The 27,869-nt window shown below is 37.3% G+C and overlaps 1 protein-coding gene across 2 annotated transcripts; it reads left to right on the top strand.

Annotated features, from left to right (window-relative positions):
- The first annotated feature begins 1,192 nt into the window (after positions 1 to 1,192).
- On the top strand, positions 1,193 to 27,638 carry plxnc1 (plexin C1). Of its 2 annotated transcripts, XM_041977901.1 has the most exons (31): positions 1,193 to 2,229; positions 3,475 to 3,603; positions 4,906 to 5,040; positions 5,130 to 5,230; positions 5,305 to 5,410; positions 5,492 to 5,654; positions 6,238 to 6,340; positions 6,527 to 6,602; positions 6,861 to 6,902; positions 7,030 to 7,163; positions 8,223 to 8,402; positions 10,017 to 10,125; positions 11,917 to 12,087; positions 12,175 to 12,333; positions 12,721 to 12,817; positions 14,170 to 14,271; positions 15,401 to 15,504; positions 15,790 to 15,831; positions 15,918 to 16,042; positions 16,163 to 16,361; positions 18,782 to 18,928; positions 19,997 to 20,165; positions 21,490 to 21,590; positions 23,667 to 23,742; positions 23,927 to 23,961; positions 24,050 to 24,145; positions 24,650 to 24,813; positions 24,937 to 25,084; positions 26,273 to 26,413; positions 26,910 to 26,984; positions 27,390 to 27,638. In XM_041977901.1, the coding sequence occupies exons 1-31, from the start codon at positions 1,267 to 1,269 to the stop codon at positions 27,492 to 27,494; spliced, it is 4,497 nt and encodes a 1,498-aa protein (XP_041833835.1). In that variant the 5' UTR covers positions 1,193 to 1,266; the 3' UTR covers positions 27,495 to 27,638. The 2 variants fall into 2 exon arrangements, with proteins under 2 accessions (XP_041833835.1, XP_041833836.1); XM_041977902.1 differs by lacking the exons at positions 24,650 to 24,813; positions 24,937 to 25,084; positions 26,273 to 26,413; positions 26,910 to 26,984; positions 27,390 to 27,638 and having other exon boundaries at positions 23,908 to 23,961; positions 24,050 to 24,133.
- Positions 27,639 to 27,869: the final 231 nt, after the last annotated feature.

Here is a 27,869-nt window from a genome sequence, read left to right as displayed (position 1 = left end):
TTTAGCAAAAGGGTATTTGCAAGCTGTGCATGTTATTTTTATGTCAAATTGACACTGTATCTTCTTTTATTTTCCTTTAATATTTTTGATCAGTTTTCACGGTGAAATTGGAGGAGACGTCTTCAAATAAACCAGTTACCAGAAAGCCACTTGTGTCTGCTTGTGCTTCGAGGGAATTATACCTAATCTGTTTCGTCATGCGTAAAATATTGAATTATTAAAATGGGATTTGTACTCTTTTAAAGTCAGAATTAATTTTATAAATGGTGCCCGCCCACAATGATCAAATGCCGCCCTGGTACTCAGTCCTAATGCAGGGTGTCCTATCACTATTGTTGTTACTTCGACAGTGAATAAAAAGTTTTGGACACTTTTCTCATTCTATCAATTGAAAGGAGATGATAATATTCTGAGAAAAGAGTGTTAAAACTTTTCTTCAGGAATTAAATATGAACTCCATATCATAGCCCCTTTTGTAAATACATTTTTAAGGCATCCAGAAATGCTATTGATCACAGCAATTGTATTATTATTACTTATTTATGTTTTAGCTTTTACTAAATCAGGATGCTCAGCTGTTCACAATGTTGTGTCATTCGATTTATTCATTTATTTATTTTCCCCTCCAAAAAAATAGAGTAATAGATTACTGAGCATGTTCCAAGACTTGTGATTTTTTTTTGCCAGGGGGTGTATGCATGCAAACTAGAGAAAGACACTAGATGTCGCTTTTGCTGTGCTGATACGGAAAGATGTCCATAAAGTATACGGAGAGGATGATGAACGTACATGTGACCATGAAATGTCACAATAAACTCACAGATGCGTAATAATATTATTTTTCCCTGTCCTACACTTGTCCAAAATTCATATCAACTTTTAATTTATTCTAAGTCAGGAAATGTTTCAGTTTTTAGTCTTAGTTGTGTCTGTGTAGGAAGCTAAGTGAACTGAAGGGGGAAATGTGACCAAAATACATAATGAATAAGATGGATACAGATGCACTTTTTAAAAGTTCTATTATTCAGATTTTATAGCTGAACTGTAAGGACTGGTTAGAAACATAAATGAGGACATTTATGCGTGTCATATCACGAATTATTTGCTAGTTTCAGTTTCGCTCGGAGCTCCTCCCAGTTTCAGAACTTCTTTCAGCTGATGCGCCATGCGCTCTTACGCGCGACAACAAAGTGTGTTGGAGAACAGAATCATGCAGGCTGTCAGTGAAGGAAGGTGTCTCATTTAGAGCTGACCCGACCCCTCAACATGATCCTGCTGCTCAGTTTGTTTTGTTCTCTGTGGGTAGAACCGGTTCTGAGTCTGGAAGAAGATGAAGGTTTTACTTTTGATGGAGACCTCCAGAAATTCGCCCTGAGCAAAAACAACGTTTACGTCGCTACAGAAAAGAACCTTTACCAGCTGAGCCACGACCTGAGTCGGGTCTCTGAGTCGGCTCCGTGGACCGCAACTTTCAGAGTTACCTTGTTGTTGCCATTTGTTGAGAATAAGACTCTGGTCAGCTGCGGAGTGACTGACAAGGAGTGTGGTTACTGTGAAATTCTGGACCTGAAGAACATCTCTAACCTTCTGCACAGTGAAAACATCCTGGTGGGACCAAAGAGGCGCAGCAACGCTTCTGTCGGTTTTCTGGTGGATGTGAAGAAAGATTCAACTCAGACAGACACTTATATTCTGACAGCGATACAACAACACGGAGATGAATCAAGTATCCAGTGCAGCTCAGATTCAAAGACGATCAACCTTTACTCTGTCTATAACACACAGAGTGGAGGCTTATTTTCTGTAACCGATGACCGCAGCACAACTGTAATCAGAAGTGAAGGTGATGTGGAATTTGTGGACGGATTTCAGATCAATTCAACGGTGTATCTGCTCTCCAACGTGCGTCCAAGCGATGAAAAGATCATGTCTCAAGCCAAAGTCCGTCTTATTTGGCTTGAGAGTGAAAAAAGTAAAACCCAGACTCTCAAGTCTCTGCAAGGCGCGACCCTCAGTATCTCTGAAGGAGGTGGAAGCTGCAGACTCATGGCCTCCTCCATCATCCCGGGTGGACAGCAGGTGCTTTGGAGCGGCGTGTTCAGTGTGGACGGAGAAGAAAGCAACACAGAGCTGGTGGTGTTTGACATCAGCCCTGATCGCAGCAGTGCGCAGCAGAGCGGTGCGTCTTATATAGATCCAAACTTCTACATAAACAAACCTGGAACCCCGGTAGGTTGCACAACAGTCTTTTTTTAATTTTAAAATTTTAAAATTCTAGAAATAAAAGACCCCGTTTACATTTCCACCGGGAAAGTTTACTCATATATTTTTCCACAGGACAAGAACAGAACAAAATTGTGGCTCATAATATAACATCTCATTGAACCAAACAAGTTTTTTGTGTCATGGTTTGGTTCAGTAAGTGAAGACAGACAGGAAGACATAGAACTTTTAAAGTAGCTGTGGGTTAGAAAAATATTCTTGGAGCACCACTACTCAACTTTGGCTAATTTTCTCCCTGAGGTGCCCCCTAAGGACGGCTAATTCAAAATCCACTTTGGTTCTGGTTAAACTGGTGTGCACACAGACCAGTTTGCCAGAAAGTGCAAAGGTTCTGAGACTCAAGACCAGAGAGGTGCCACACCTATTTGTGTGAAAACCAAAAGTCATGTAGACATTTAGGACACATCAATTTACGCAGAGATTTTTCTTTATTTTGACTGTTTTGTACTCCCACACCATCACACCCCCTACACCATGCTTTACAGTGGGAACCCCACATGCAAATGACATGAAATTTCCTTCACTACATCTCACCAGAAATCTCAAATTTTAACTTCTTGGAGTAAAATGCACATTCTCACTGGTCTGAGGCACATTTCCTTCATTTCTTGACCAAACAATCCTCCTCAAATTTCTGACCCGTTAAGAGCCATTCAACTTTAAAAGCCTGATTTATGCAATTTCCTCTGAACAGATAATGTTTAATTATGTTTGCAAGTTGAACTCATTTATGTCAACTTAAGCCAAAGGTGATGTTATCTGGTGTTTTCTGAGTCTGAAAAGTCCAAAGAACCTATACTTTGTTTAATTTTAGTCAGGTGTGTTGAGGTGTATCAGGGAAACATCTAAAATGTATAAAATCTGCAGGGCAGTGACCCTCAAAGACTGGAGTTTTACATTCCTGATCTAAGGTTGATTTACATACATTTTGCCTCCAAAAAGACAGTTTTTGAAAGTTTCTCTCTCTCTCTTTCTCCAGATAAATAGATTGATAGATGAAATAATTTAATATCATCCAAACTTCCTTGACACAACCATAAACCAATGTAAGAGCTAAACAATGTCCATGCTGGGGACCTTTACAATTGGTAATTGTTTAATAACGGGCTGTTACTCTATTGAAGCCTTTAATACATACACATCTCCAACTGTCCATAAACATCAGATCTGATCATTATACTTGTTTCTCAGTCAAAACCAAAGATCCTGAAACCAAATGCGGTGCTCTTCAAGCAGAACCACATGACATCTGTGCTGGCAGTGAGACAGAGGAGCTGGATGGTCTTCTTCATTGGAACAGGAGACGGGCAGCTCATCAAGGTGAGGGGATGAAATAACGTTCATCCACCAGTGGTCAGAGAAAAATAATCCCACTTAGGTCTTCATTAGCAGATGTGACATCATAAATCAGCTTGAATCTATTATATTTAGTGAGGTAATTATTGTTATTTAACTACCTAAGGATGGTTGCAGTAAACCAGATTTCTGTTCTGTAAATACTTCCATTATCCTTTCATCTTTATTCTGTTCAACACTACCACCATGATTTCCAGTGGTACTGTTCTGTTTGCTATGTTGGAGTAAACATGTATGCTCTCTTAAAACAGTGAAATACGCACAAAATGAAGCTGTTGTTATGCTCATTTAATGTTGAGCATAAATGTAAAAAGACCAATGAAGACAATAAAGTCATCAACAGGTTTAAGATTAAAATGCTTTCCCTCGTTTACCCTGAACAACACACATAGTTGCATCATATCCTGTTTTGTATATCCTGACTAAGTGTGGCAACAAAGTGGAAGTAACATGAAACAGAAACGGCTGATTTGAACTTACTTCATGTTTCTCTGTGGCAGTGTGAGCTATTAGTGGTGTCAGAAGACAAAACTGAATGTATGTTTTAGCTGACTGGTTGTTGGTGGTCAGTTTCCTGTTGTTAGATCTAGTCAGGCTAATGCAGCTCCATTTCTAACCCCTTTTTATAGCAGCCTGTAATTGCTACAGATTTCCTGTCCCATTATTGTTTGTTGCTGCCTTAAAATGTATTAATCCAGTACAGAACAAATGCAGTTAGTTTTTTTTTCACATTAATAGCTACAGTTACACACACAAACACACACACACACACAAACACACACACACATACACACACACACACACACACACACACACATGCATCTTAAACCCTGCAATACCCTCTGAAAGAGGTTTACCTGAGGGATAAAACACCCAAACCAAGCAGTGTTATATGTGCAGTTCAATGCAGTGAGGAGTATCCTGAGCTTTATAGAGGAGAAACACACACTTCACAAATACATGACACAACACAGGAGCGCCAGTTCCTCAGGTCAAGTCTCTGGTCCATCTACAGTATATCACAAGGATAAGAGACACTTTTCACATTTTAGAGCACAAAACAATTCAAAAAGCTAAACCATATAACTATAATAAGTCCATAATAAAAACATTAAGAAAGCCAGCATAAAAGCCAGCATCTCAGGCTGAGTTAAAAGCCAATGATTATGTGTGTTTTCCTTTCTGGTTTGATTTAAACATTTCAACCAAATGTACCAACATGGCAGCAAAGTGTCTCAGAAGCATAACAATTTGTTTTCTTGTCAGCTTGTTGTGGACAGAAACTATCGCCCTGCCTGTCCCAGGGTGCTCTACAGAGCCAACAATGATCGCCAAGTGTTTCCCAACATCCTTCTGGACCCAGTGGATTATAAATATGTGTATGTGCCATTTAGAAACCAGGTACCTAAATTACTTAATTATATTATGTTAGTATTCATAGACGTGTGTTTTGTTGTAATGTGTTTCTAAATGTTGTTTCTTTGCTCCAGATCAGGCGTGAACCTGTGGCAAACTGTGGCTCATACAGAGATGTGCAGGAGTGTTGGTCTGCACAGGATCCATACTGTGTCTGGTGTGGCTCTAAGAAAAGGTCAGGGAAACATCATCTACAGCTCACAATTGTAGATATTTAAACATGAGGATGACATTTTTCTCTTTCTCCAGCTGCACGTTTGAAAGTGACTGCAAAGATTCAGACTGGTTGTCCATCCCTGATGAATTACACCAGAAAATTGTTTCCCACAAAGTTGAAATGGACCCCACTGGACAGGTAGATTACAAACACACTTAATACTTAATTCATTAGTAACTACCATCAGTTATTTGTCTCTCACATTTATTCCTCTTATAGATCAAACTTGTCGTCCAGACACACTTGACTGGGAGCCCAGATGCACTGTCAAACTTTGCCTGTCAGTTCTCTTCACCCTCCAGGACTCTAGACCAGATATCCTCTCCTCCAAAGTTCCCACAATGCACAAACATCCTTTCTAATGAGCCTCTTCCTGCAGACGGTCAGTAACTTTAATAAATGATCTACGAATTTAAATTTAAGGAATTGTCGTGTAACCAGAGTGTAACCAGCCTCTTACCTAGTAACTGCTGGGATAGGCTCCAGCCCCCCATGATAGGTATAGGAAACGGATGGAACTAAAAACTGCTGGACTGGAAGCAGTGTAGTTAAGATGTCATCTAATCTAAGATAAATCCATCTCAGGTCCTGTGAAAAGTGCTGTAATGAAATGGTAAATAACACCTTGTTTACTTTACCATCTCTACCAAACTTAATCTCTTTAAGCAGATCACCTAACTCCATGTTTGTTTTTGGAGAAGTTTAAACATAAGACAGAACTTCACATGTTTTAAATCTTAATTGTGAATGGATATCTAGTGTGTCCAGTACAGACAAGAAAACAAAACATAGTGTGTCATCTTAGTCTGATTTTAAATGTACTGTAATTGTGACTCACATGAAGATCAGACCTCGTTCTCAGAGTTTTAAATTAAAAATTACAAAGACCACAAAACTTTTATTTTTTCTTTCTTCTAGCCATGAAGTAATTTGACTAAATGATGGAGCTTATTTTTAATTCCCAGGTCTGGCTGTCACAGTAAAGATAAGACTTGAAACGACGACACTGACAGAAAAACTGAATGTAATCAACTGCTCTGATATTCGTGGACCACCGAGTCCTGTTATGTAAGTGTGATCAGATGTTCAACAGACCATGAATCAAGATATTCACCTGCCACATGTAAAAGCTGCTTAATGATCAACATCTGACACTGTGCTGCTTAAACAGCAACACACACACATGTTGCATTTTATATGATCCATACTGGTGGTGTTACACACATTAATGTACCCATCTCATTTTCTCCTCAGGTGTCAGAAGTGTATCAAGGCTGGATGTGGATGGAGCAACAATGCCTGCTCCTGGGCCAACCAAGGCGTTCAGAATGTAATAAGGATTTTAAAATTGGATTTAAATAAGCTTTAAAACCATAAATGTCATTTTTATATTCTTTATATTGCCATACCAAATGCTTTAATCATCCAATCATCACATTAATTGTAATTTATTAAAAGATGGCTGAAGATTCTCTGAAGTTCAAATATTTATTACATGCGAAGACAAAAATACAAACAATTAATAAATAAATAAATTGCTCGCTGCAATCTGAGTTACTGAGCACATTTTCTTTTTGTCCTCTTGCAGGACAGTTTTTGCCAAAAGATGGAGGCTGGGATGAACTTTTCTGTAAGTCTGAACGTCATTTCTCACTCATCTTATTCACAGTCAGTAAAACCTCAGGAGAGCAGATTGTATTCAAGGAAAGTTAATTGTTTGTGTGTGTGTCTGTGTGTGTGTGTGTGTTTGCTGTCAGAGGCCAGAAATCTCCTCCATCGAACCCAGTGCTGTGTCTTTCTACGGCAGAAACCATGCTTTGCTGTCAGGTCATAACCTCCATAGTGTGACTGGCGTGAGGATCCAGGCGGACATGGACTGCTCTCCACGGGAGTGAGTCATTTACAGAAAACTGCAACCATTCTTAGACTATAAATAACAAACTGAATTATAAAAATTACGTTATTTTCTGCAGGTTTGCTGCAGACCCACACTTTAGATTTAGTTTATACTTAATATGAAAAAAATGTTGGGCAACACTTTGAAATATTTTCACATTAATTTTGTTAACACACTTTTTCTGTTTCTGAAGAATCTAGTCTGTAAATGTTGGTGTTGTTTTCTAAAAGCATCTGTTTCTGGGAAACAGCAGCTGATCTGTCAGATTTTTATCCCTTCGAAAAACCTTAACTGTGAAACATGCAGCATTTCCTTTTTTCTACATTACCATCATTTATTTGACTAAATCTAAACCAAAATGCAGAACCAGTGACGATAAATTAAGTGAATTATTGCATAACATCTAGAGCCAGTTTTAGTGGCAATACTTTAAGTAATCATTGCCCATGTACGATTATCAATCTCTCACATCATTATAGAAGGATTTCTTCTTTACTATGTGGCTTCAGCTTATTGAGATCTGAGATGTCTTAAGGTTACACCATAGCATCCTGTTGTATGATTGTCATACAACATGCCACACAGATGGTTTCATGTTTTTAAACCTTTTTCAAAATGGCTTCTCTCTCTTTGCTGATGTCTTTCCTTCTTAACATTGTGTTAACACACCTGCTCCAGACCAGCAAGCTACTAAAACATCTTCTTTTATAGAAGTGTTCACACTTTCTGATAATCATATAATCAAATACATTTGATCAGCAGAACCCATCTACAGCTTCCCCTCTTGTTTCCTATAGAAGCAGTAAGGGAGCACGTTTGACTTTATTCTTGTGAAATGAATAATGACACAGTGCGATATGTCATGTGTTGTTGTTTATCTGAGTCTGTATTTATCTAACAGACTTGGGAAGACCAGGCGGTTTTATTATGTCTTTAGACTTTGTAACTAAAAGAGAGGACAGTTTCTTTTTCACAGGACTGCATGCTGATGTTGGTGAATCTTGCTCAATTTGACTGTTTCTCTGTTTGCGTCATCTTGTGTTTTCTGGTCAGATCTCCTGTTTGGAACAACACTGGTGTGACTCTGACGTTCCACATTCCCAGTACAGATACTAAAGGCTTGGTCAAAGTGTGTCTTCTTCTCCCAGATGGTAGCTGCCACAGTAATGCTATGATCATCTACAAGTCTTCACCAGTCTGCACCAGCGTTACACCGAGCAGCTCATGGAGGAGGTATTTGCTTAACATGTTTACCAAAATAACTCATTTAGGTGAAACATGTCCAGAAATAATACATTAAAGAATGCATTTAATGAATGTAGCCCCCATTCATGTGTTAAATTTAACAGAAAATGTCCACAATATTAAATCATTTATTGATACTTTGACTTAAGCGTTTTCTAACCAGTGGTAGGAAATTCTGTAACCAAGCAGCTTCAGGCTGCGGGTGATTTGGTAGGATAAAAGAGTCACTTCCCAAAAGCAATGTCTTTCACTGTTAGAGCACTTCCCTTTTTAAATGCACCATTGTCTCTCCTCTGTTTGCACATCGTGGTTTTGCAACAGAATTTTAAGAAACAGTTCTATGGCTATTTCCATATTTTCCACATTTCCAATAAGTTAATGCCAAAACAAAACATCTTGTAATGTCTTCCTTCTACTGCCATCTTTCATTCAGTTAATATCATTAGTTGTAATGACTGTAGCTCCCATTGAGGGAGTAAAAAGACCTGTTCAGACGTGGTGCTGGTGTGCATCATTGTTAATATAATCACAAGTGGGCAGTGCTAAGCACAGGTGTAAACATTCACCCAGGATGCTTCTGTTCACACTCTCTTAGCAGCCTGAACAAAATGTTTCCTGGGCCACTTTGACAAACAAAATGCTGACCTAGTTTAACCCAACACACAGTTTCCTGTTAGTCCTGTGAGTCGTCTTTCAACAGCAGTACAAGCTCTGTGTACTGCATGGCTGCAGAGGGCCAAGACTTCTCCTGCAATGCAGACACTTTGTTGGCTAATTTATGAATGTGACATGGAGACTCCCATAATTTTAAGGGAGTTTTCAACTAAACATTCACTAAACTGTCAACTTTAAATTTCCCATATCAAGAAAGTTTTACATATAAACCAGACTTACTGTATAAGAGAGAGTACATAAAAGACTAATTACAGTTCCCAGCACATTTAAAATTTTACTACAATCTGTGGGAATATACAGAAGAATCCATTTTTTGGGCTAAAGGTTATACTGAACTAGATCATCGCTTACAAATCAAAGAAATTAATGTCAGAAAAATATACATTTCCAGGAGGGTTAATAGGTGAATTTTTTTATTAATCATTGCTGTTGATTGTACCCACTGTGGTCACTGAGTTGTAAAATGCTTTAGATCAACCAAATCACAAGAATCTAAATCTTTCAATATGTCACATACACCCACATACTGTTAGCAAGTTAGCAACTTCTTCCTTCTAGGATGACTCATGAGATTTATTATGCTAGTACATGAGGGAACTAGGACGTCTACTTAGAGTCTATTTAGCTTTTTGCACTGCTTGTTGCATGGTTGTATTTGTTGAGTCCATCAAACACTTTGGTGCAAAGCGGAGCATCTTGTGATCCTCTGAGCATGATTTAGGTATGTACACTACCATTCAAAAGTTTGGGGTCACTTCCCTATTGAATCCCATGGCAAAGTGACCCCAAACTTTTGAACGGTAGTGTAGGTAAATATTAAAATCTACAAGTGAAAGTAATGATATATTTAGATATCAGGTACAGAAAAGCCTTTCTTTGTGTTTTAATTTCATCTCCTGTGATTGGCTGCTGCTCCGTGTCCTGCAGTGGGAAGAGGAAGATGACACTCAGTGGGGCCCACCTGGAGTTTGTGGAGGGGGTCATACACAGCCACAACCCTCAGAAAGTTGTTATTCCCATAAACAGCAGCTATCAGGTGGTTCTGCAGACACAACATCCCATCTGATTTTTATCCAAGATTTACTTTCCCCTTACATTACACTGTATTTTACTACATTGCTGTAATATCACAACACTCCAATAAATTACAACTTATATGAATATGTGAATCAGCCAATGCATTCTTGTATTTTGTAATTTAAGTATGTTACATATGTAGAGGTACGAGTATTTTCAAACCCCTATTACCCAAAAAAATTGGATTGCTGTGTAAAACTTAATAAAAACAGAATGCAATCATTTTCAAATCTAATAAACACATGAAAACATGAAATGATAAAAGTGAGACATTTTACTAATTCATTATAAATATTTCCTCATCTTGAGCATCAAGTCCTAAAGATGTTGGGACAGATGCAAAAAATGGTAGAAAAGGTCTAAAAAGAAACAGCTGGAGAAAAAAGTTGTGACTTATTTAGTTAATTGTTAGCAGGTCAGCAACTTAATTGGGTATAAAAAGAGCACCTAAGAGAGGAGGAGTCTCTCATAAATAAAGATAAACACATGATTGTTAATCTGAAAAAAAAATAATTCAATAAAATACAAATTGTGGATCTATTTTAGAAGAATTTTCCTCAACGAATTGTAAATACTAAATTTCCATGATCTACAGTACATAATACTATAAAAGATTCTCAGAATACGGAGACATCTCTGTGCAAAGGGGACACGGCTGACGATCAGTATCAGAACACATTAAAGCTGATAGAAACTGGCAACTTCTCATCTGGAAAGACTCCTTCACTGTTGAAGGTATATAAAATTTGTAGAGCAGCATATGCTCCCATCCAGACTACATCTTTCAGGCAAAGCCTTTTATATGGCACCAAGACAAGGAGACTGTATCTTTTACAACAACATGGCTTCATATTAGAAGAGTCTGGGTGCTGGACTGGCTTACCAACAGCTCAGACCTTCACCAGCCGGAAACGTTTGGTGCATCATGTAACCGAATTTACAACAAAGAAAATGTTAAACAGTAAACAGGTGGTTCGTCTTTCCCAGCGTTTTTTAGATGTGTTGCTGCCATCAAATTCAAGAGGAAGCAGTTTTTCATGAAATACTAAAATGTCTCAATTTCAGTTTAATGTGTTCAGTTTTCTGTTGTGAGTAAAATATTCATTTTTTAGATTTGCAAATCATTAGATTCTATGTTTATTTACATCTTGCGCAGCATCTCTACTTTTTGTATGTCTGGTTTTGTTTTGTCACATTACATCTTATATCACCACATTCACATTCTACTATATTTTGGAGCCCTGCACTGTTACATTACAATTGCCAATATATTTGCTTTATTGTGATATTTAGTATTTTGTTGTGAAATCCATTACTTAGATCACTGGTTTCCAACCTATTTTCCTTAAAGACCCCCTTTCAAGCAACTACCAAAAGCCATGGATCCCCTTCCCCACCCTGTGCAGAAACCATGCTTGGTTTGTTGCTTTCTTTAGCTAGCTCCTTGCCATAAATGATGCGTTCTGGCTCTGTCCTTTCCTGTCCTTTCATAAAAGAATAATGTAATGAACCAAAATGATAAAAAAAATCTTAAGCTGATGCACATCATCTCCTCTCTGTGTGGACGTGGCCTTAATTTTAATCACACTGGCTCTGAACAGTCAAATCTTCGGGGACCCCTTGTGCTCTGTGGGGACCCCCTTGAAGGGTCAGGAACCCCAGGTTGGAAACCACTGACCTAGATCACCTTGTTATGATAGCCATATTTTATTCTGATATATAATAAAGCTGGTGTTTCATTTCTCTGCAGTATCTCGTCTATGAAACACCTGCAGCTGTAAGCACTGTTTCCCACAGTACTGTGTCTGTGAAAGTAGCCAATCAAACACTGGCCTGCTCCAGTATTACTTACTATCCAGACCCAGTGTTTACCAGCTTCACATCCGTGAGCACAGGGGATCATGTCCGTGTCACTATACAGGTACAGAATTTTTTATTCCACATGCACAAGTGACATCCTTTTATAAAACATGTTAAAGATAATAATTTATTTGTATTGCTTTAACAGAAAGAGCCAGATAATCTGGAGATAACAGCAGCAGAGCTGTCAGTTTGGGGTGTTCATGAAGAAACACACCGTCCCTGTTACAGCATAGTCAAAGCCAGTAACAACACTTTCACTTGCGAGATCAAACAGGAAGGCAACACCAAGTTTCAGCAGCTGCAGGTAAGTTTTTAAATCATATTACATTAAGCTTTGCAGTTTTTTGAGCTGTCAAGATTAAATTTGATGTTTCCACTGTAGTAATTGGTTTACCTTTACAGTGTAGTACCAGATAAGTTCAGATTCCCCAGAAGTGAATAATAAAGTAGATGATGATGCCCTCTATGATACAGTACAATATGGACTAAACAGAAAAATATCAAATAAAATTAAATTCCTCCGTGGGTATTTCTGCAGACTTTTTGTAACTGAATGTAGGCCTCACGTGTAATAAATATTTAAACTACAGGCTTCATGTTCATAACTTGTTCATAATGTTTAACATTGTTGCATTTGACAGTATACTGTATACTGTACATTTCAAATACAGTGTGATTATATTTATTTCAGATAAACGTTGGAGATGAAACCATAACACTCAAGAGCTCTTCACTGCTGTTACTTTTGGTATTGCTTACATTAGTGGCGATACCTGTCATCATTATTGGTAAGTGCATATTTTATTTTGCTTCATAGCTTTAAAAGCACATACAGGTTCAGTTTGACCAAACTATAGAACCATTTTCTCTTTAAGGGTCTGACTGACTAAACCAGACACTGATAGGAGTGTCTAGTTTTGAAAGTTAGGTTTCAAATTTGGATCTACATTAAGAAATAACCCCTATTTTTACTTGAGTGTCTTAACACTTCAGTCTTTAGTTCAGTTGTATTATAATTAGTAATTTAATGGAGAGGAAAAGTCATTAAAACCTAAAATGTATCTAAATCTTTTGGATCCTTCTAACAGCTACTGAAGCCTACAGTTCACTCCTGGAAAATCGTAAACAACCGATATTTCAGAAATATTCCAGTCAATGTAAAAGCTTTCCATCCCAGTTAACCTGTCGTTGTGTCTTTGGGCAAGACACTTGATTCCATAGTAGCATTGTTGGTAAATGAATGCTTATGCCTGTTGGGTGAAGGTTGAAGAGGCTGTTGTTGTGGATTGGCTGCCTCGTTTCTGTCAGTCTGCCTCAGGGCAGCTGTTGCTACAGTACACATGTAGCTTATCATCACCAGGTGTGCATGTGGAATTGATGAATAATTCACTCTAAAGCACTTCAGGTGCCTTGAAAAGTGCTATAGAAATCTAATCCATCAATGATTCACACCTGCTGCATAATATAGTGATAAAGCAATTAAGTGTATTCAGTCAGAGGCTTCTTCAGTTTTGCTACAACAAAGGAACAAAGGTCTAGGAGGGCACTCCTGTCCCATTGTACACAATGACTTTTTAATGATTGGCTAATGAGAAATGACTGTATCATTAATGATTCTATACTTCCATCCATCCATCCATCCATCCATCCATCCATCCATCCATCCACCCATCCACCCATCCATCCAAACATGTCAGTTTGGGATGGATGAGTAAATGGATTAAAGTCTGTGACTTATGAATAAAAACCTTTTTGGTATTGGTTTCAGTGCCATTTCTTTACACTTCAGGAAGATGCAGGGGAACATTTTGAATAACGAAATCCCAGCTACACCAGTTATGTTGTATCTTTTGAAACAAAGCACACATAAGAGGTTAAAAATAAGAGGTTAAAAAAATGCCACAACCATGAGTGAATTGCAAGCTCAGACCTTAAGAAATCCCTCTGCTTGATTTATTAAAAATCTCCCCTCCCTGATGTTTGCATGGTGAAAAGGAAACTCATACCACTGCACTTTAACAATAAATACTCTTGCTTTTCTAAAAATAAAACAGAGTTTGCAACAGCTGCAAAGAAGTAGTAAATCTGACCCTAATTGTGCAAAATTAAACATGTTAGTGATCTCACATTTGCTTTTCAGTGGTGGTGATCGTCTACCGAAGCAAGCAAAAAAAGCTCCATGCTAAGATGAACAGGTTTATGGAAGACCTGGAGCTCAACATCAGGAATGACATCAGACAAGGTCAGTAACATCATTAACTAAGTCTCATTCATACTGCTGGATAACAGCTTTCCTTCAGCTGATCTCCAGGTCTCTGCTTCACCACGCTTACTGCAGCAAATATTTCTTGGCATATGTAAAGGGGTAACTAACTATGTCCTACAAAGAACTTTTCATGCTTAGCTTCAGCTAATGATTATTGTTTGGAATTATCATCTGGAGAAAGTTTCCACTGACACATAAATAGAGCTGCACTGTTTGCTGTACAGCATTTAAAATCAAACAAAAAGGTCTTTAATCTGACTCAGCAGAGTGAAACCTTGTCTCTAACCATACCCATAAAGCCATTCATCTGGAATTCAAACAGTATGAGCTTTAACTCTGTGTTTAGTTTAGTTATTAAACGGGTTGTAGACAGATAAAGCTAAATGGAGCTGTTTGACAGAAAGTTTCCATGCAAAAAAAAAAGAAAAAAAGCTGACCAAATGTAAAGTTACTAATTGTAAATGCTCTTCTGGCTGTTGCTATGGTAGCCCGAGTCAAAGGAAATATCACACAGATAAGCGGAAGGAAGAATGCCCCATTTTAAGAACAAATTACACTTGCAAAGGGTCACAAAGGCGAAAACAAAAGTTGTTGCAGAACTTGAACTCTAACATTAGAGGAGTGTGAGGAATCTCTAAAAGTAAAGTAAAACAGAAAGCTGTGTTTTAATTTATCTGCAATTGAAACTTGTAATCTTCTGACACATTAAAAAAAATGCAGTAATATTATTCTTGCTGTTTATTTTGCATGCAGTCTGACAACTTTAAACCAGCTTTACCTTTGCTATCTTCAAATAGTTTCTACCCACACGAAGAATTGTTTCTTGTGGTATGAAATTTTTTTAACTGGTTTCATTTATCATATGTTAAACTCTCACCTGAATTCAGTTGATGATAAAACAGACACATTTTCTCAGTGCATACTTTCATACAGGATAATTAGCATAGCTCAGTCAATTGCACACTATTAGAAATTTTTACATCCTCTTTTTGTGCAAAGCTTGCTTCACAAGTTTTCTTTCACCTTCTGCTAAAGAAAATGAATCATTTTACTCTGCATGTTGACCGTAGTTCATTAAACAGCTTCAGTGAATTGTCCTCCACAGGGTTTGTGGATCTGCAGACTGACCGAGCCGAACTGATGGAGAATGTTGGAACAATTCCTTTCCTGGACTACAAGCACTTTGCTTCCAAAATCTTTTTTCCTGAGGTAATGTGAAGCGCCGATGGGAAGAAAGACAAATTCATGCCGTAGATTCATTGCTGTAAATATGCTGATTGCTTTGCTCTGCAGCTGATACAAAAAATGACTGTGAACCTTTTTAGGCCCCTCCATTAGGCCCCCTAAAAAACAAAGGAGACAACATGAGAGTGAATTATATTGAATTCTAGTGTATTGTGCTGCATAGTACTGTCTGCTAAATACAGAAACATCAAATGTGTACTACATTATGACTTTCAGATCAACAGAAGAATTTTCTTTTTTGCTTTCCAGAGTGAATCCTTGATGGCATTGTGTATCAAAGACATCGGCCAGGTAAAGTTTGACGAAAACAGTTTTCTGTTGATGTTTAGATAGTTGTGTCACTGACTGATGTTTTTCTTTGTCTTTACTGGGATCAGGACGGGGTAAAGGTTCAGCTCGACGAGTGTTGCCAGGATTTGTCGCAGCTGATCCAGGACCAGCTCTTTCTCACCTCTATGGTCCACGCTCTGGAAGAACAGAAGAGCTTTACCATCAAAGACAAGTAAGTTTGCTTTGTTGTGTCTCTCACATGTAACCTGTCTCCTTTTTGTAAAACTAATTAAACTAAGCATTGTTTCTTCTCTTCTTTAGAGTTGATGCCCTGTTTTGTTCTCTGTTTCAGGTGTGCGCTGGCATCTCTGCTCACTGTGGCACTTCACGGTAACTTGCCATACCTGACGGAGGTGATGAAGGTTCTTTTGATGGATCTGATGGAGCAAAATAGCAATGCGCAGCCCAAACTGCTGCTACGCCGCACAGAGTCTATTGTGGAGAAGCTGCTGACTAACTGGATGTCCATCTGTCTCTACGGCTTCCTACGGGTCTGTTGCCTTCACATTTAAATGATGATGACAAGAGTCAAAAGGTCAAATTTGCTAAATCTTGCAAAATTATATGATCGAAAAGAGGTGATCTACTAACAATGTGCTGAACACAGGTGTGGACAGCTCGCCTGTTGTTAATCAGATATGGCTATTTTAGAAGAACTGACAATAACAATAACTTATATGCAGACTAATCAAGAATAATATATAACTTAGATTATAGTGATATGCAAAACTCTTATGTATCATCATAAGATTAAAGATGTGAAGACACAGCTGAAAATGAAAAGAGGAAGTTTGTGTGCAGTGTTGTGGGTTAATGCTGGTTTGTAGTTGTCAGACTGCATGCAAAATAACCAGCCAGAATAATATTACTGCAATGATACTTTTTACTGTAATACGTGTCAGAAGTTTTCAAGTTTCAGTTGAACCACATTTAATGTTTTTAAAGCGTTTTTGAACGTCTAGAACTATAGACAAAACGTTAAGTTATTTAACTGAATTGTATGTAATTGAATAAAACTGAATTACAATCCAAATGGAAAATTAGTTTTTTTAGGCACTGGCTGGAAGTCATTGTAAAAATAATATCATTGTGTAGAGATATTGCCTATATTGATTATAGTAAAAATCAGTAAAAACATCAGTAAAAATCAGCATAGGGGGCTTTAGATCGTTCCCCTCTACAGCATCAGTTTCTTGATTAGTTTGTTCAGTTTCTTTGAGTCACTGGTTCTGAAGCAGGTTGCACACTCTGCCACTTTCTTAAAAAAGATCATGCAACATCTTAACGCAAACACTCTACATCCTCGGGAAGTAGAGTAAGAGATGGTTGTATGTTGTGTTGCAAAAAGAATTTGTGTAAACATTTTTGCTGTTTCAGCTGTCCCTGCAGCTGTTTCCACTCATCAATTTCTTAAAGAATCTCAAAAATGAATGCTTTTTAAAATAAACCTCCCTAACACCCCATACAACTTTGTAGAGATGATTTTGATCATTTAGAAACATTAAGCACTTTCTTTATTGGTGACTTCAGGTGCAAGGACAGCTGTAAATACTTTTAAAAATTTTAGCCATGGAAACAGGAATGGGTCCAAAAGAATCAGAAAGTAAAACACAAAGGCTAAAAACAGACTTTTTTGTGCAACACATGAGGCTTTTTCCTGTAATATTATTGGTTTGCCTGGTTTTATTTCTTCTTTCAAAGCAATTTGTGAAAGTTCTCAGAAAAGTGCCACACACAAACTTTTTTTCTATTTTTTCTCACATTTGAAGGTCCCAGCTTAGCTTGCATTTCCTCCAGTAAAGTATATTGAGTGTCGTAGCAACTAGTATGGTTTGATAAAATCTCGCTCTCTCTGCAGATATAAATAAATTAACACATGCATAAATGTTTTTTTCTAACCACAAAATATTTGTTCCCTACAGCAACAAACAGAATTGTAAAGCTTAAGTAAGGAATCATTGAATTCCCCCTCCTTTAGCAATAGGAAGTAGTGTCAGAAATGTGTGGGTTTTGTGCAACTTATCAGAACACCTCTTAGTAAATCTAGACAGTGACTGATTGTACAGCAAAACAGGGTGTACTGTACACTTCTAGAACCATCATCTGGTCAGAATGTATATTTCTATAAAACTTCAGATCAAGTCAGCTCTCCCACAACTCTAAACAGGATGAAGCTGGTATAGAAATGTACAATATGCAGGAGATTGGCTAATATATGACTACCATTATATTCTCATAAAACATGATATTTTGCTGGTGGGTTTCACCCAAAAAAAAGTTAAAAACTATTTTAGGCTAACAAATGAGAAATATATAATTAGCATAGCTGTTTACTCTTATCTCTAGCATTCAGTGCTCATCTGTACTAGTAGAAATACCGAGAAACTCTGTGTGTCGATGCAATTTATAGCTCGTTGTAAATGGGTTCATTTTCTGTGAAGGTGCAAAAGATTATACATCTACATCACAGAGACCCTGTAAGTCTGAATCCTTATTTAAGAAACTAGACCAGTTGTTATGGGGTGAAGCAAATTTAGCTGTGTCTATATTTTTACTCTGCACAAATAACCCATGACAGTTTTATTAAAGGAAGCATCACCAGGGTTACAGACATTTTCTGTAAATACTATCAGAGGAGAGTTATTGACATAATCAGCAGTATCTTTACTTGGTTCTGTTACTATGTACGACACACACTTTATAATGGTTTTAATTTATACGTGTTAAAATGATAAAATAATCATTATTACTAAATTTGTTTATTGTGTAAATCTTGCTGTTTCCTACAAGTAGGAACCAAAATAAATGTTCAAAAAAGACTTTAAATAAACCTGTTTAAAGTTTTTAATACAAATTTTTCTAGGATATTTCTTGTATAACCAGCTGAATATCATATATGTCATTTGTGCAGGAGACCGCCGGCCAGCACTTGTTCCTCATGGTGAGCGCTCTCACGCAGCATATCGCCAAAGGGCCGGTGGACAGTGTGACGGAGAAAGCTCTGTACACGCTCAGCGAGGACTGGCTGCTGTGGCAGGCTCAAGACTTCAGCTCCCTGGTACACACAAAACACACACTTGAGCCCAAATGGGAGTTTATTTTGTGTGACGAGGTTTCACTTACTGCACACGAAAGACGGGCAAACTCTGGGTGGTACATTTCTGTTTCAATGCATCAAAACTGAAGTCAGCTGTACTTCCACATGTGGAGCCCATTGTTAGTACTTCCTAATTCTCTGTTCTCTTTTTTCTGCTGTGGGTTGGTCAGTACAAAATGAACACTTGATGGTTAGCTTTCCAGTAGTGTGATTTATTTCTGTATTTGCAGCACACAATGATTGAAGGCTTACCACCTCTGTGGGTTTTATAGCCCTTTGGAACATGTGAATTTAACATTTAAAGATGCTTTATTTACCACATTTTTAAACCTTGTTGAAATGCTCAGACTGCTCAGTTCAGCTCAGTGGAAACAGAAAGTGGAAAGACAGTTTTGTCAGCCAGATACTTAGTAAGAGTGGTGTATGTATAGGTGTGAATTTATACACATTTGTATACACCAAATATCTTTCTGGGGCACCCTCTTCTCTGTTCTCCTCTTCTCAGGCATTTCCTTCTCTCTGCTGCAATTATGAGAATTTTAATCCAATCTAGCAAACCGCTATCTCACTTTGCTGCTCGTTCCCATTCATTAGATGCTGTGGGCATTGTCCTCCAAAGTGTTGTGGGAAATAAGATCGATGCAAGCTTTTATTCACAACACTTCTCTGGAAAAGAACTTGCAGCTGGATTTTACTTTCTAATATTCTGTTCCTGAAGAAGACTTTGTTTCTTCATGTTTGACAGGATGAACCAGCTTTTGTTATAACAAGGCTGTGAAAAAGTTAATAATGATGTTTTGTGAGCTTATTTCTATTTGTATATGAATCACTGTTGATTATACCAGCAGTACAAAGCGTTCACACATTCGTTCTGACATAGAATCAGTAATCTGTGTTTATGTGAATGTGTAAATGATGAATGAAATGTATAACATGGGACATGAATTCAGATGTGGAAATTCTGGTGTGTGTGTTATTGCTAGTAATAAGGAAATGAGACATTGGTGGCTTCCATGTTTCTGTTTGCAGAAGCTGAAGGTGCTGTTTGCAGTTGGCAGTGATGGGGAGGTGAGTGAGCCGCTTGAGGTGGACGCGCTCAGCTGCGACACTGTAGAGCAGCTCAAAGAGAAAATCCTTTCCGCCTTTAAGGCCAAGTTTGGTTTCCCCTACAACATCCCCTTCAGAGATGTTTGTGTTGGTAAGTGATTTTAGCATCTAAAATGTCACCACACGTAAAACTGCTTTATTTTCATGATGATAGCATGATAGCAACCAGTGTGCTTTAAAATATTTGAAACGTCTGTGCCAAAAGGTTTTTTGTTTTTTTTTTAAACAGAATGTAAATTTTAAATGACACACACCAACAGCTGTGGTGGTGCATTATGCATGACTAAATAATCTGCAACAAACACACCATTTCCACCAGTTTACATTTGCAAAAACAAACAAAAAAAAAACTGCAACTGTTTTTAGAGAAACTATGAAAAAGTATTGTTGACAAAGCTTCATGTTGGTGTAGATTATCAATAATTCAGGTCATGGTAATCCTAAGAGTTTGAATCATTGTCTCTTGAAAATGAACTTATCAACTCAGTGGAACGTTACATCATGTTTACCAGGGAGGAAGTGAAAGTTAGCCAGCTGCCTTTTCTGTGCACTGTGCACTGTAATTTGATGGGAGTTTCAACACTGAGGTATACTGGAAACCGGCACACACAGACCAGTGTTTGCTCTTTGACTCACACCAACTTTGACTCAGAACTGTGCACCATCAGGCGGAAAATGCCCCATCAGGAAGGAGGGGAAAGAAAAGGAACACAAGCATTTCAAGAAAGTACTTCAGACCTGTGGATATCTGAGCTGGACCAAGTCAGCAAAGAAATCCAGAAGAAGCAGCACCAAACATGAAGAAAAGAACATTGTCTTTCCATATATGGAATATAAATTGAGAGACATATAAAGACAAAGTAAACTAAAGTGTTTTAGTTTACCTTTTTACTCAAAAAAAAAGTAAACTAAGGCTCCAGTTTTATTTGCTAAATAGATTGTGTCTCTGTGTGTCCATTAATCCAGGAAGTATTTCTGTTATGCACGTATCAGTGCTGGTATTATTTCAGATACCAGCATTGATTTTAGGTAAACTTTTAACTGGATTAATTCAAACTAATTTGACTTTACTTACTTAAATAAAACATTTGGATTTAATGGAAAGAGAATAAATTGATCTGATTAAAATTAAAAATCAATGTCAAACGTGTTCATTTGACTTAATCAAGAATGGGTTATTGTGCATTTAAATGACACGACTAGATCTTGATGAATGAAATATTCTGGCTGAAAATCTTTATTCATTACATAGGGGGAAAAGACATTCAAAACTTAATAAACACATTTTTGTTAATGAAAGAAGGTTAATTTGCCTTTGATTCAAACTTTTGATAACAAAGTTTCCTATTTAAGTTTAACTGAACAAATGAAAAACATGTTTTTAAGCCATTAAATTCCTCTCTTTCCTCCACAAGAGTATGAAAAGGATGGATCATTTATCGCTCTTCAAGAAGTGGATGCCAGCTCTGAGGTTATCGGCGAGGTGACGATGCTCAACACACTCAAGCGATACAAGGTGAGATAATCTAATAGATGAATGAAAACCAAAACCACAAACTTTCTCAAGCAGTAACCAAAAGATCAAGTAGTTGCTATTATTTGGGGGCTTGTTTCATAGACGAAGTTCTTTCCTTACTTTCACATTTATTTTCAAGCTTGCTTTCCTTCTGGTAACAGCAAATTGAATTTAAGCTGAATGATTCGTGTCAGTGGGAGGAAATGGACGGCTGATCTCTCGCTCACTTTGTCATCACAGCTTGTAAGAACAGAACATTTTAATATGAAAAAAAAAACTGATGGAGAGAGTGGTTTCTAATGGCTCCATAATGGGATCATGGATCATCCTCTATCTCTGGAAAGAGAGACTTTTACATCTGAGTTTTATCACAGCTGGGCAACCTGCGCTGTGCCAGCCAAATTGCATCATATTTTTTTACATGACTGATCACACAAGAAACAGTTCATACTGTTAGTATGACTGTCTGGCACAACTGTTATGATGGGCAAGTATTTTGGTTTTACAACCCAAAATTTAAAAAAAAAATAAAAATAGGAATTTGACGTAAAATACTAATTAAAACAGAAAGCAATGATTTACTATTTTCATAAACCAGTATTTACTCACAGTAGAGCATAGCAAATGTTGAATCTTAAAAGTGAGACTAATATAACAATTTATTATTTTGACTAATAATAATATGTCATTAAAATATTGGCTAAAATTGAATTCAATTGCATCAATGACCCAGTCCCTAAAAGGTAAGAACAGGATAAAAAAAAAAGAAGTAAAATACTTGGTACTAAAAAAAAAAATGTTAACAGGTCGGTAACATTTTAGTGTATTAACCCCTTCGTGTTAATATATAATGTTAACCATTTGGTAGAACAACCTCTGGATACAACGTGGAAGGAAATTATTTTGCACTTTTATACTATCACTACTGAGCTCAACTAATCATGAAATTTCAAAGTATGGAGTTTGATAAATATTCAGTTGATTGGTGAATAATAGTGACTATTTTTATAGCTTTCTTCTGCAGCATGTAAACTGGATTAGTATTAATGATAAGTTTTCTATGAACCTTCACACAGTACATTCTGTATGGAACTACTAGGGAGCAGAATAACACGTATAATGATTTTTGATTAAATATACCTTTGATTTTGTGTAATATTGCAATGGTTTTGGACTTTACTGCTTCTACATTGTTTACCTGAGACTTAAAGACAATTTTAAGTCAAAATTGACCTTTTAAAATTTTTCTATTACTAAATATTATGAATTTTGTTTTGTCATAATTTAGTTTTCACCTATTTTTGGCAAGCCATTTCTTTAGGACTGTCAGTTTCCCTTATACTGTATTCAGAAGTAGTTCCAAACTTTTATCAGAGTAATATAGAGTGGTATCATCTGCAAATAATGAAAGCTTTGATCTCAGAAACATAACATAAAATTATTTATATAGAAAATTTACAATGTCTTTCCAACTTTGAGTCTTGAAGCACCCCACAAGCAACCTTTAATAAATCAGGATGTTCGTTATTTTTTAGAAAAAACTGATATCAACGATCGCTTTAAGAATGTATTATTCCTCTGATGCCTTATCTCTCCAACTTTTTCATCAGTAATCCATAATCTATAGTGTCAAATACTTTTTTTAAGCCGATGAACACTACCACTATATATTCCTTGTTGTCTATTTCATTTGCTATATGTTCTACTAGCTGTGTGACAACCATTGAAGTGGACCTATTTGCTCTGAATCCAAACTGGTAGTAAGTCAGTAAACTGTGTTATTCAATGAAATTTTCAAGCGTAAAGCTATATCAGCATACTGGGCAACTCACGCAAGGGACACAGCTAAAGATAAAGGTGGCAGCAATCAAAAATGCAAAAACATTCATTATTCTGTCATGACTGTATGAGCCCAGGTACGCTTCCATAAATCGCTGTCTGATGTCTGACAGCTGCACCGTCTGAAACTGATGTAAATGGAAGAGCTTATAGCATTATAGCTATTTTATTCATGTATGACTCTTTAATACCACTGCAGTATGTTTATTGTCCATTAACTTCTCTGTTCTCCTGTAGGTTACTGATGGAGCAACAATCAAAGTGCTTTCAAAGAAAAATCATCCTCCTCTTTGCACACAGGGGAGTCTGAAGGGTAAAAACTGAACACAGTTTCCTTAAAACATGTTTTCCCCAGTGTAAGATGACATGATCAGTCATTAAGCCTCAATATGTGAAGGTTTGGTTTCTTCAAAGCTGTCTTTGTGTGATATATGTACATTTGGTACATGTTGTTTCTTGTTGCCTTTTCTTAATTTAGGTTTGTTGTTTTCCTGCAGATGAAGAGAACTTCTCTAGAAAATACTTCCATTTGGTAGTGTACCATTTCTTTTATATTTGTAAAAGTAAATCATCTAATCAGTTTTAGATGTGTTCATTTGCTAACTAGGGTTCTGATTCAGATCGATCCAGATGTAGTTGAGGACCAAAGAAAGAGCCCAGAGAGGAAGAAGTTGCAAGTTAAAGAAGTACATCTCACCAAGCTGCTCTCCACCAAGGTAAGAGGAACCAGTCACACAGCCCTATTTTGCTGATACAAACTAAGACAAGCTATAGCAGAAGTGATACCAGAACCTGTTTTTTATGTTGTTTGGTGGTTGTTTTTAACATCAGCAGAAGTGTTACGGGTCATATGCTGACTTTACCATTGTCATTTAACAGTGACATAGAAATGTAAGTTTAAAAAGGACATTAAAATATACATAAAAGAACATAAACACTGCGCCCCCTATCTAAAACATTCACACACGCAAGCCATTTGCTACAAAGCACATCCCCTCATATTACACAGAAAACAACAATCACAACAGCTTTAGTCCATTATGTGGTTTTAGCACTGAGCTCAGAAAAAGAAAAAAATAGTAGGTCCTGCTTAAATTTCCCCCTTTTTCAGGCAGGAAACAAACAGACAGTGGATAGGTCTGCAGAGAGTTGAGCATTTATTATTTATTTATCTCTCTCTCTAAATTTATTATTTATTTATCTCTCTCTCTCTCTCTCAGGTTGCAGTGCATTCATTTGTGGAAAACCTCTTCAGGTCCATCTGGGGTATGTCACATGGCAAAGCTCCACTAGCTGTCAAATTCTTCTTTGACTTCTTAGACGCACAAGCAGACAACATGAAGATCTCCGACCCAGATGTCCGGCACATCTGGAAGACCAACAGGTACAGCCGGGTCACACTGTCAAAACAAATGCAAGGACAGTGGTGTTTATGACTTTGTGCAAGTCTGCTGTCATAACCCTGAGAACCTGTTTATCTCTGTTGCAATCGTTTTTCCGTTAACAGTTTGCCGCTTCGCTTCTGGGTCAACATCCTGAAAAACCCGCAGTTTGTTTTCGACATGGAAAAGACTCCACATTTGGACGGCTGCCTGTCAGTCATCGCTCAGGCCTTCATGGACTCTTTCTCTCTCAGCGAGATGCAACTGGGGAAGGTAGAGTATAATACAAATATGAGCATTAGAGACACAGGAAGTGTTTTTTTTTCCTTTCTTTCTTTTTTGAGAATGTAGGTGGAGTTGGGATGACACAACACAAAATACTGACAAAGCAGAACTGGTTTAAGTCATGCTATGAAATCTCAGTTATTTTGAGGTATGACTCAGCTATTCCAACAAACATTAACCTTTAAACAGTTCAAGTATTTCATAAGCGGCATGTTTGAAACGTCTGAAACAGCTTTTTCTCCAGAATTTCATCATAAGTTTCCTTGTCCCTGCCAATGAAAAATATCCAACATCATGATGCTGCCACCACCATGCTTCCCTCTGGGGATGGTGTCCTCAGGGTGATGAGAGGTTCAGTTTGTGTCAGAAACAGTATTTTTCTTAATGGCCAAAAAGTTCAATTTGAGTCTCATCTCACCAGAAGTTTGAGGAGTCTCCCAGATGCTTTTTTTGTGAACATTTCTGTAAGTTATGTCTGTTTTCTGGCCACTCTTCAATCAATTCCAGCTCTGTGGCGTGTACAACTTATGAAGGTCCAGTAAAGATACAGGAGACATTGGGGTGGAGATTTCCAGGTCTTACCCTTGATCTCTTTGTTGTCTCTCTAATTAATGCCTTCCTTGCCCGATCTGGGAGCTTTACTGAAAGCCCCTTTCTTGTTCGCTGTTTTATGGTGCCATATTCTGTCCCTTTTGCAATGACTGATTTAATGTTCCTCTGTGGGGGTGTCAACGCCTCTGATTTTTTCTGTTTTTGTTTTTAAATGACTCAACTTCGATTTTTATCTCTCCACAACTTTGTCGCTGACCTGTTTGGAGAGTTTCCTCATTTCTTATGGTGTCTTGGTTAGTGGAGCAGTTGTGTAAACTGTGATCATGTGACACTTGGATCGCACACAGGTCAACTTTTATATAATTATGTGACTTTTAGCACTTAGTGCAGAAACTTCATGTCAAAGGGGCTGAACACATATAGCATTCACAACTTTACACTTTTTTGCTTCTTAGAATTTATAAGTTTTTCATTTTACTTGGATTTTTTTCTGATTTTTTTTTTAACATAAAGTCCCCCCAAAATATATCTAAATTACAGGATAAAGGGAAAAAAAGGAGAACATATGCAAGCCACTGCAATTTCCTTCTCATATAACCTCGAATATGTTCTGCTGTGTTCCAGCATGCACCAACCAACAAGCTGCTCTATGCCAAAGACATTCCCAAGTTCAAACTGGAAGTAAAGATGTATTACAAATACATCAGAGAGCTGACACCAATCACAGACTCAGAATTCAAGGAATTCCTGCAGGAAGAATCAAAGGTAAAATGTGGGACGTCTAGCACACTCATCATGGACATGAACGTCACAGCCGTTCTGAGCTTTCAGCCATTCTTTAAACTGTTTTTTTTTTTACTGGAGTTGTGTGATTGTAAAACATATTTAACAGAAAATAATAAATTTGGTGCACGTTTTAATCCCTCCACTCATTTTCTATACTTGCTCCAGTGCAGGGTTGGGATCATGTTGCACCATTTTGGACACAATCAGCAAGCTGCTGGTAGAATTTTGGTTAATCAGTCTTCCTGGTGGGATTGTTACAGCTAAATTAAATTTATTGGACACTGACTCGGGTGTCAGATTTAAACTGTTTAAATATTTTACTTAGGGTTAAAGCCATCTTACCAATGGTTAGAAATGTTCATGGTAAAATGATTTAAACTTTGATGGAACACTCATGACCACAAGTGTGAAAACCACCAATCTGCTGTAAATAGTTGTTGGACCACCACCAGTAAATGAATTGTTTCTGTTTTAGAAACATGAAAATGAGTTTAGTGAAGCTGCAGCCCTCAAAGAAATCTACAAATTCATACAGCGGTACTTCACAGAGGTCAGTGCTTTATTCTAGTTCTTCCTAAACGTCTTTACCTTAATGCTTGCTGATGTACGAGGATTTTCTGTTCAGGCTCCGGACCAAACTGGATGTTTTTAGATTATGTGTTGATTTAAGTTGCAAATGTTTTTTTCTGCTTATCATTTCTGTGTAATTTTTTAAAAAATTAATCAGGCTGGAATATAAGGAAAAAAACTTGAGAAACTTTCAGCTGCTGTGATTAAAGGGTAAAAGGAGAAAAAAATCAACTTAATGAATCTTTTGTCACCCACGTTTGTCACATGGTTTGGGTAATTTTCAAAAACATTTTAATTACTTTAAATCTAATAATGTGCCATTACTGAAGTTTGAGGCAATACTCAGAAAATCAGTCTTTAAAAATGACATTTGCATTTTCTGCAGATCAATGAGAAGCTGAACCAAAATGGCAGCCCTGCTGAGCTGGCAGAGCAACTACAACATGTTAAAGACTCATTTGATGGACTGAAAAGCTGCTCCTGGAACTGAATCATTTTCTCCTTAAACTCATAAACTATGACACGATGACAGAAGTCAAGGACTGTAGGATTAGTAGGACTGATGAGACAGCTTCTAACACCAACTTCACTGTTTTGCTAACTATTTTGCTAACATAATTAAAGGGAATTTTTTATAAAACAGTTGTCTGTGTTTTCTGAGTTAATGCTGCAAAGGGTGTTTCTGCCACTTCAGTTTTGTCTAAAGTGAAACAGCCTTTATAAGACAGACATTATTATAGAACAGATTAGTCTCTAATGGACTTTCACTTCCAAGCTGCAACTGCAGTAGAAAAACAAGACATTTGTGATCACAGCTTAAGATCCCAGACACAAAGTCAGAAGCTTAGATACGAAAGAAAAAGTC

This window comes from Melanotaenia boesemani, chromosome 23, assembly GCF_017639745.1.
Source record: "Melanotaenia boesemani isolate fMelBoe1 chromosome 23, fMelBoe1.pri, whole genome shotgun sequence".
NCBI lineage: Eukaryota > Metazoa > Chordata > Actinopteri > Atheriniformes > Melanotaeniidae > Melanotaenia > Melanotaenia boesemani.
The sequence above is the reverse complement of the archived record's forward strand: the minus strand, read 5'-3'. Positions and strand labels throughout refer to the sequence as shown.

Bases quoted from the DNA above. Each gene is read 5' to 3' on its own strand.
- plxnc1 (XM_041977901.1), top strand. From the start codon at position 1,267: ATGATCCTGCTGCTCAGTTTGTTTTGTTCTCTGTGGGTAGAACCGGTT. The intron at 6,603-6,860 runs GTAATAAGGATT...GTCCTCTTGCAG, and splicing joins CCAACCAAGGCGTTCAGAAT to GACAGTTTTTGCCAAAAGAT. The intron at 16,043-16,162 runs GTAAGTTTGCTT...TCTCTGTTTCAG, and splicing joins AGCTTTACCATCAAAGACAA to GTGTGCGCTGGCATCTCTGC.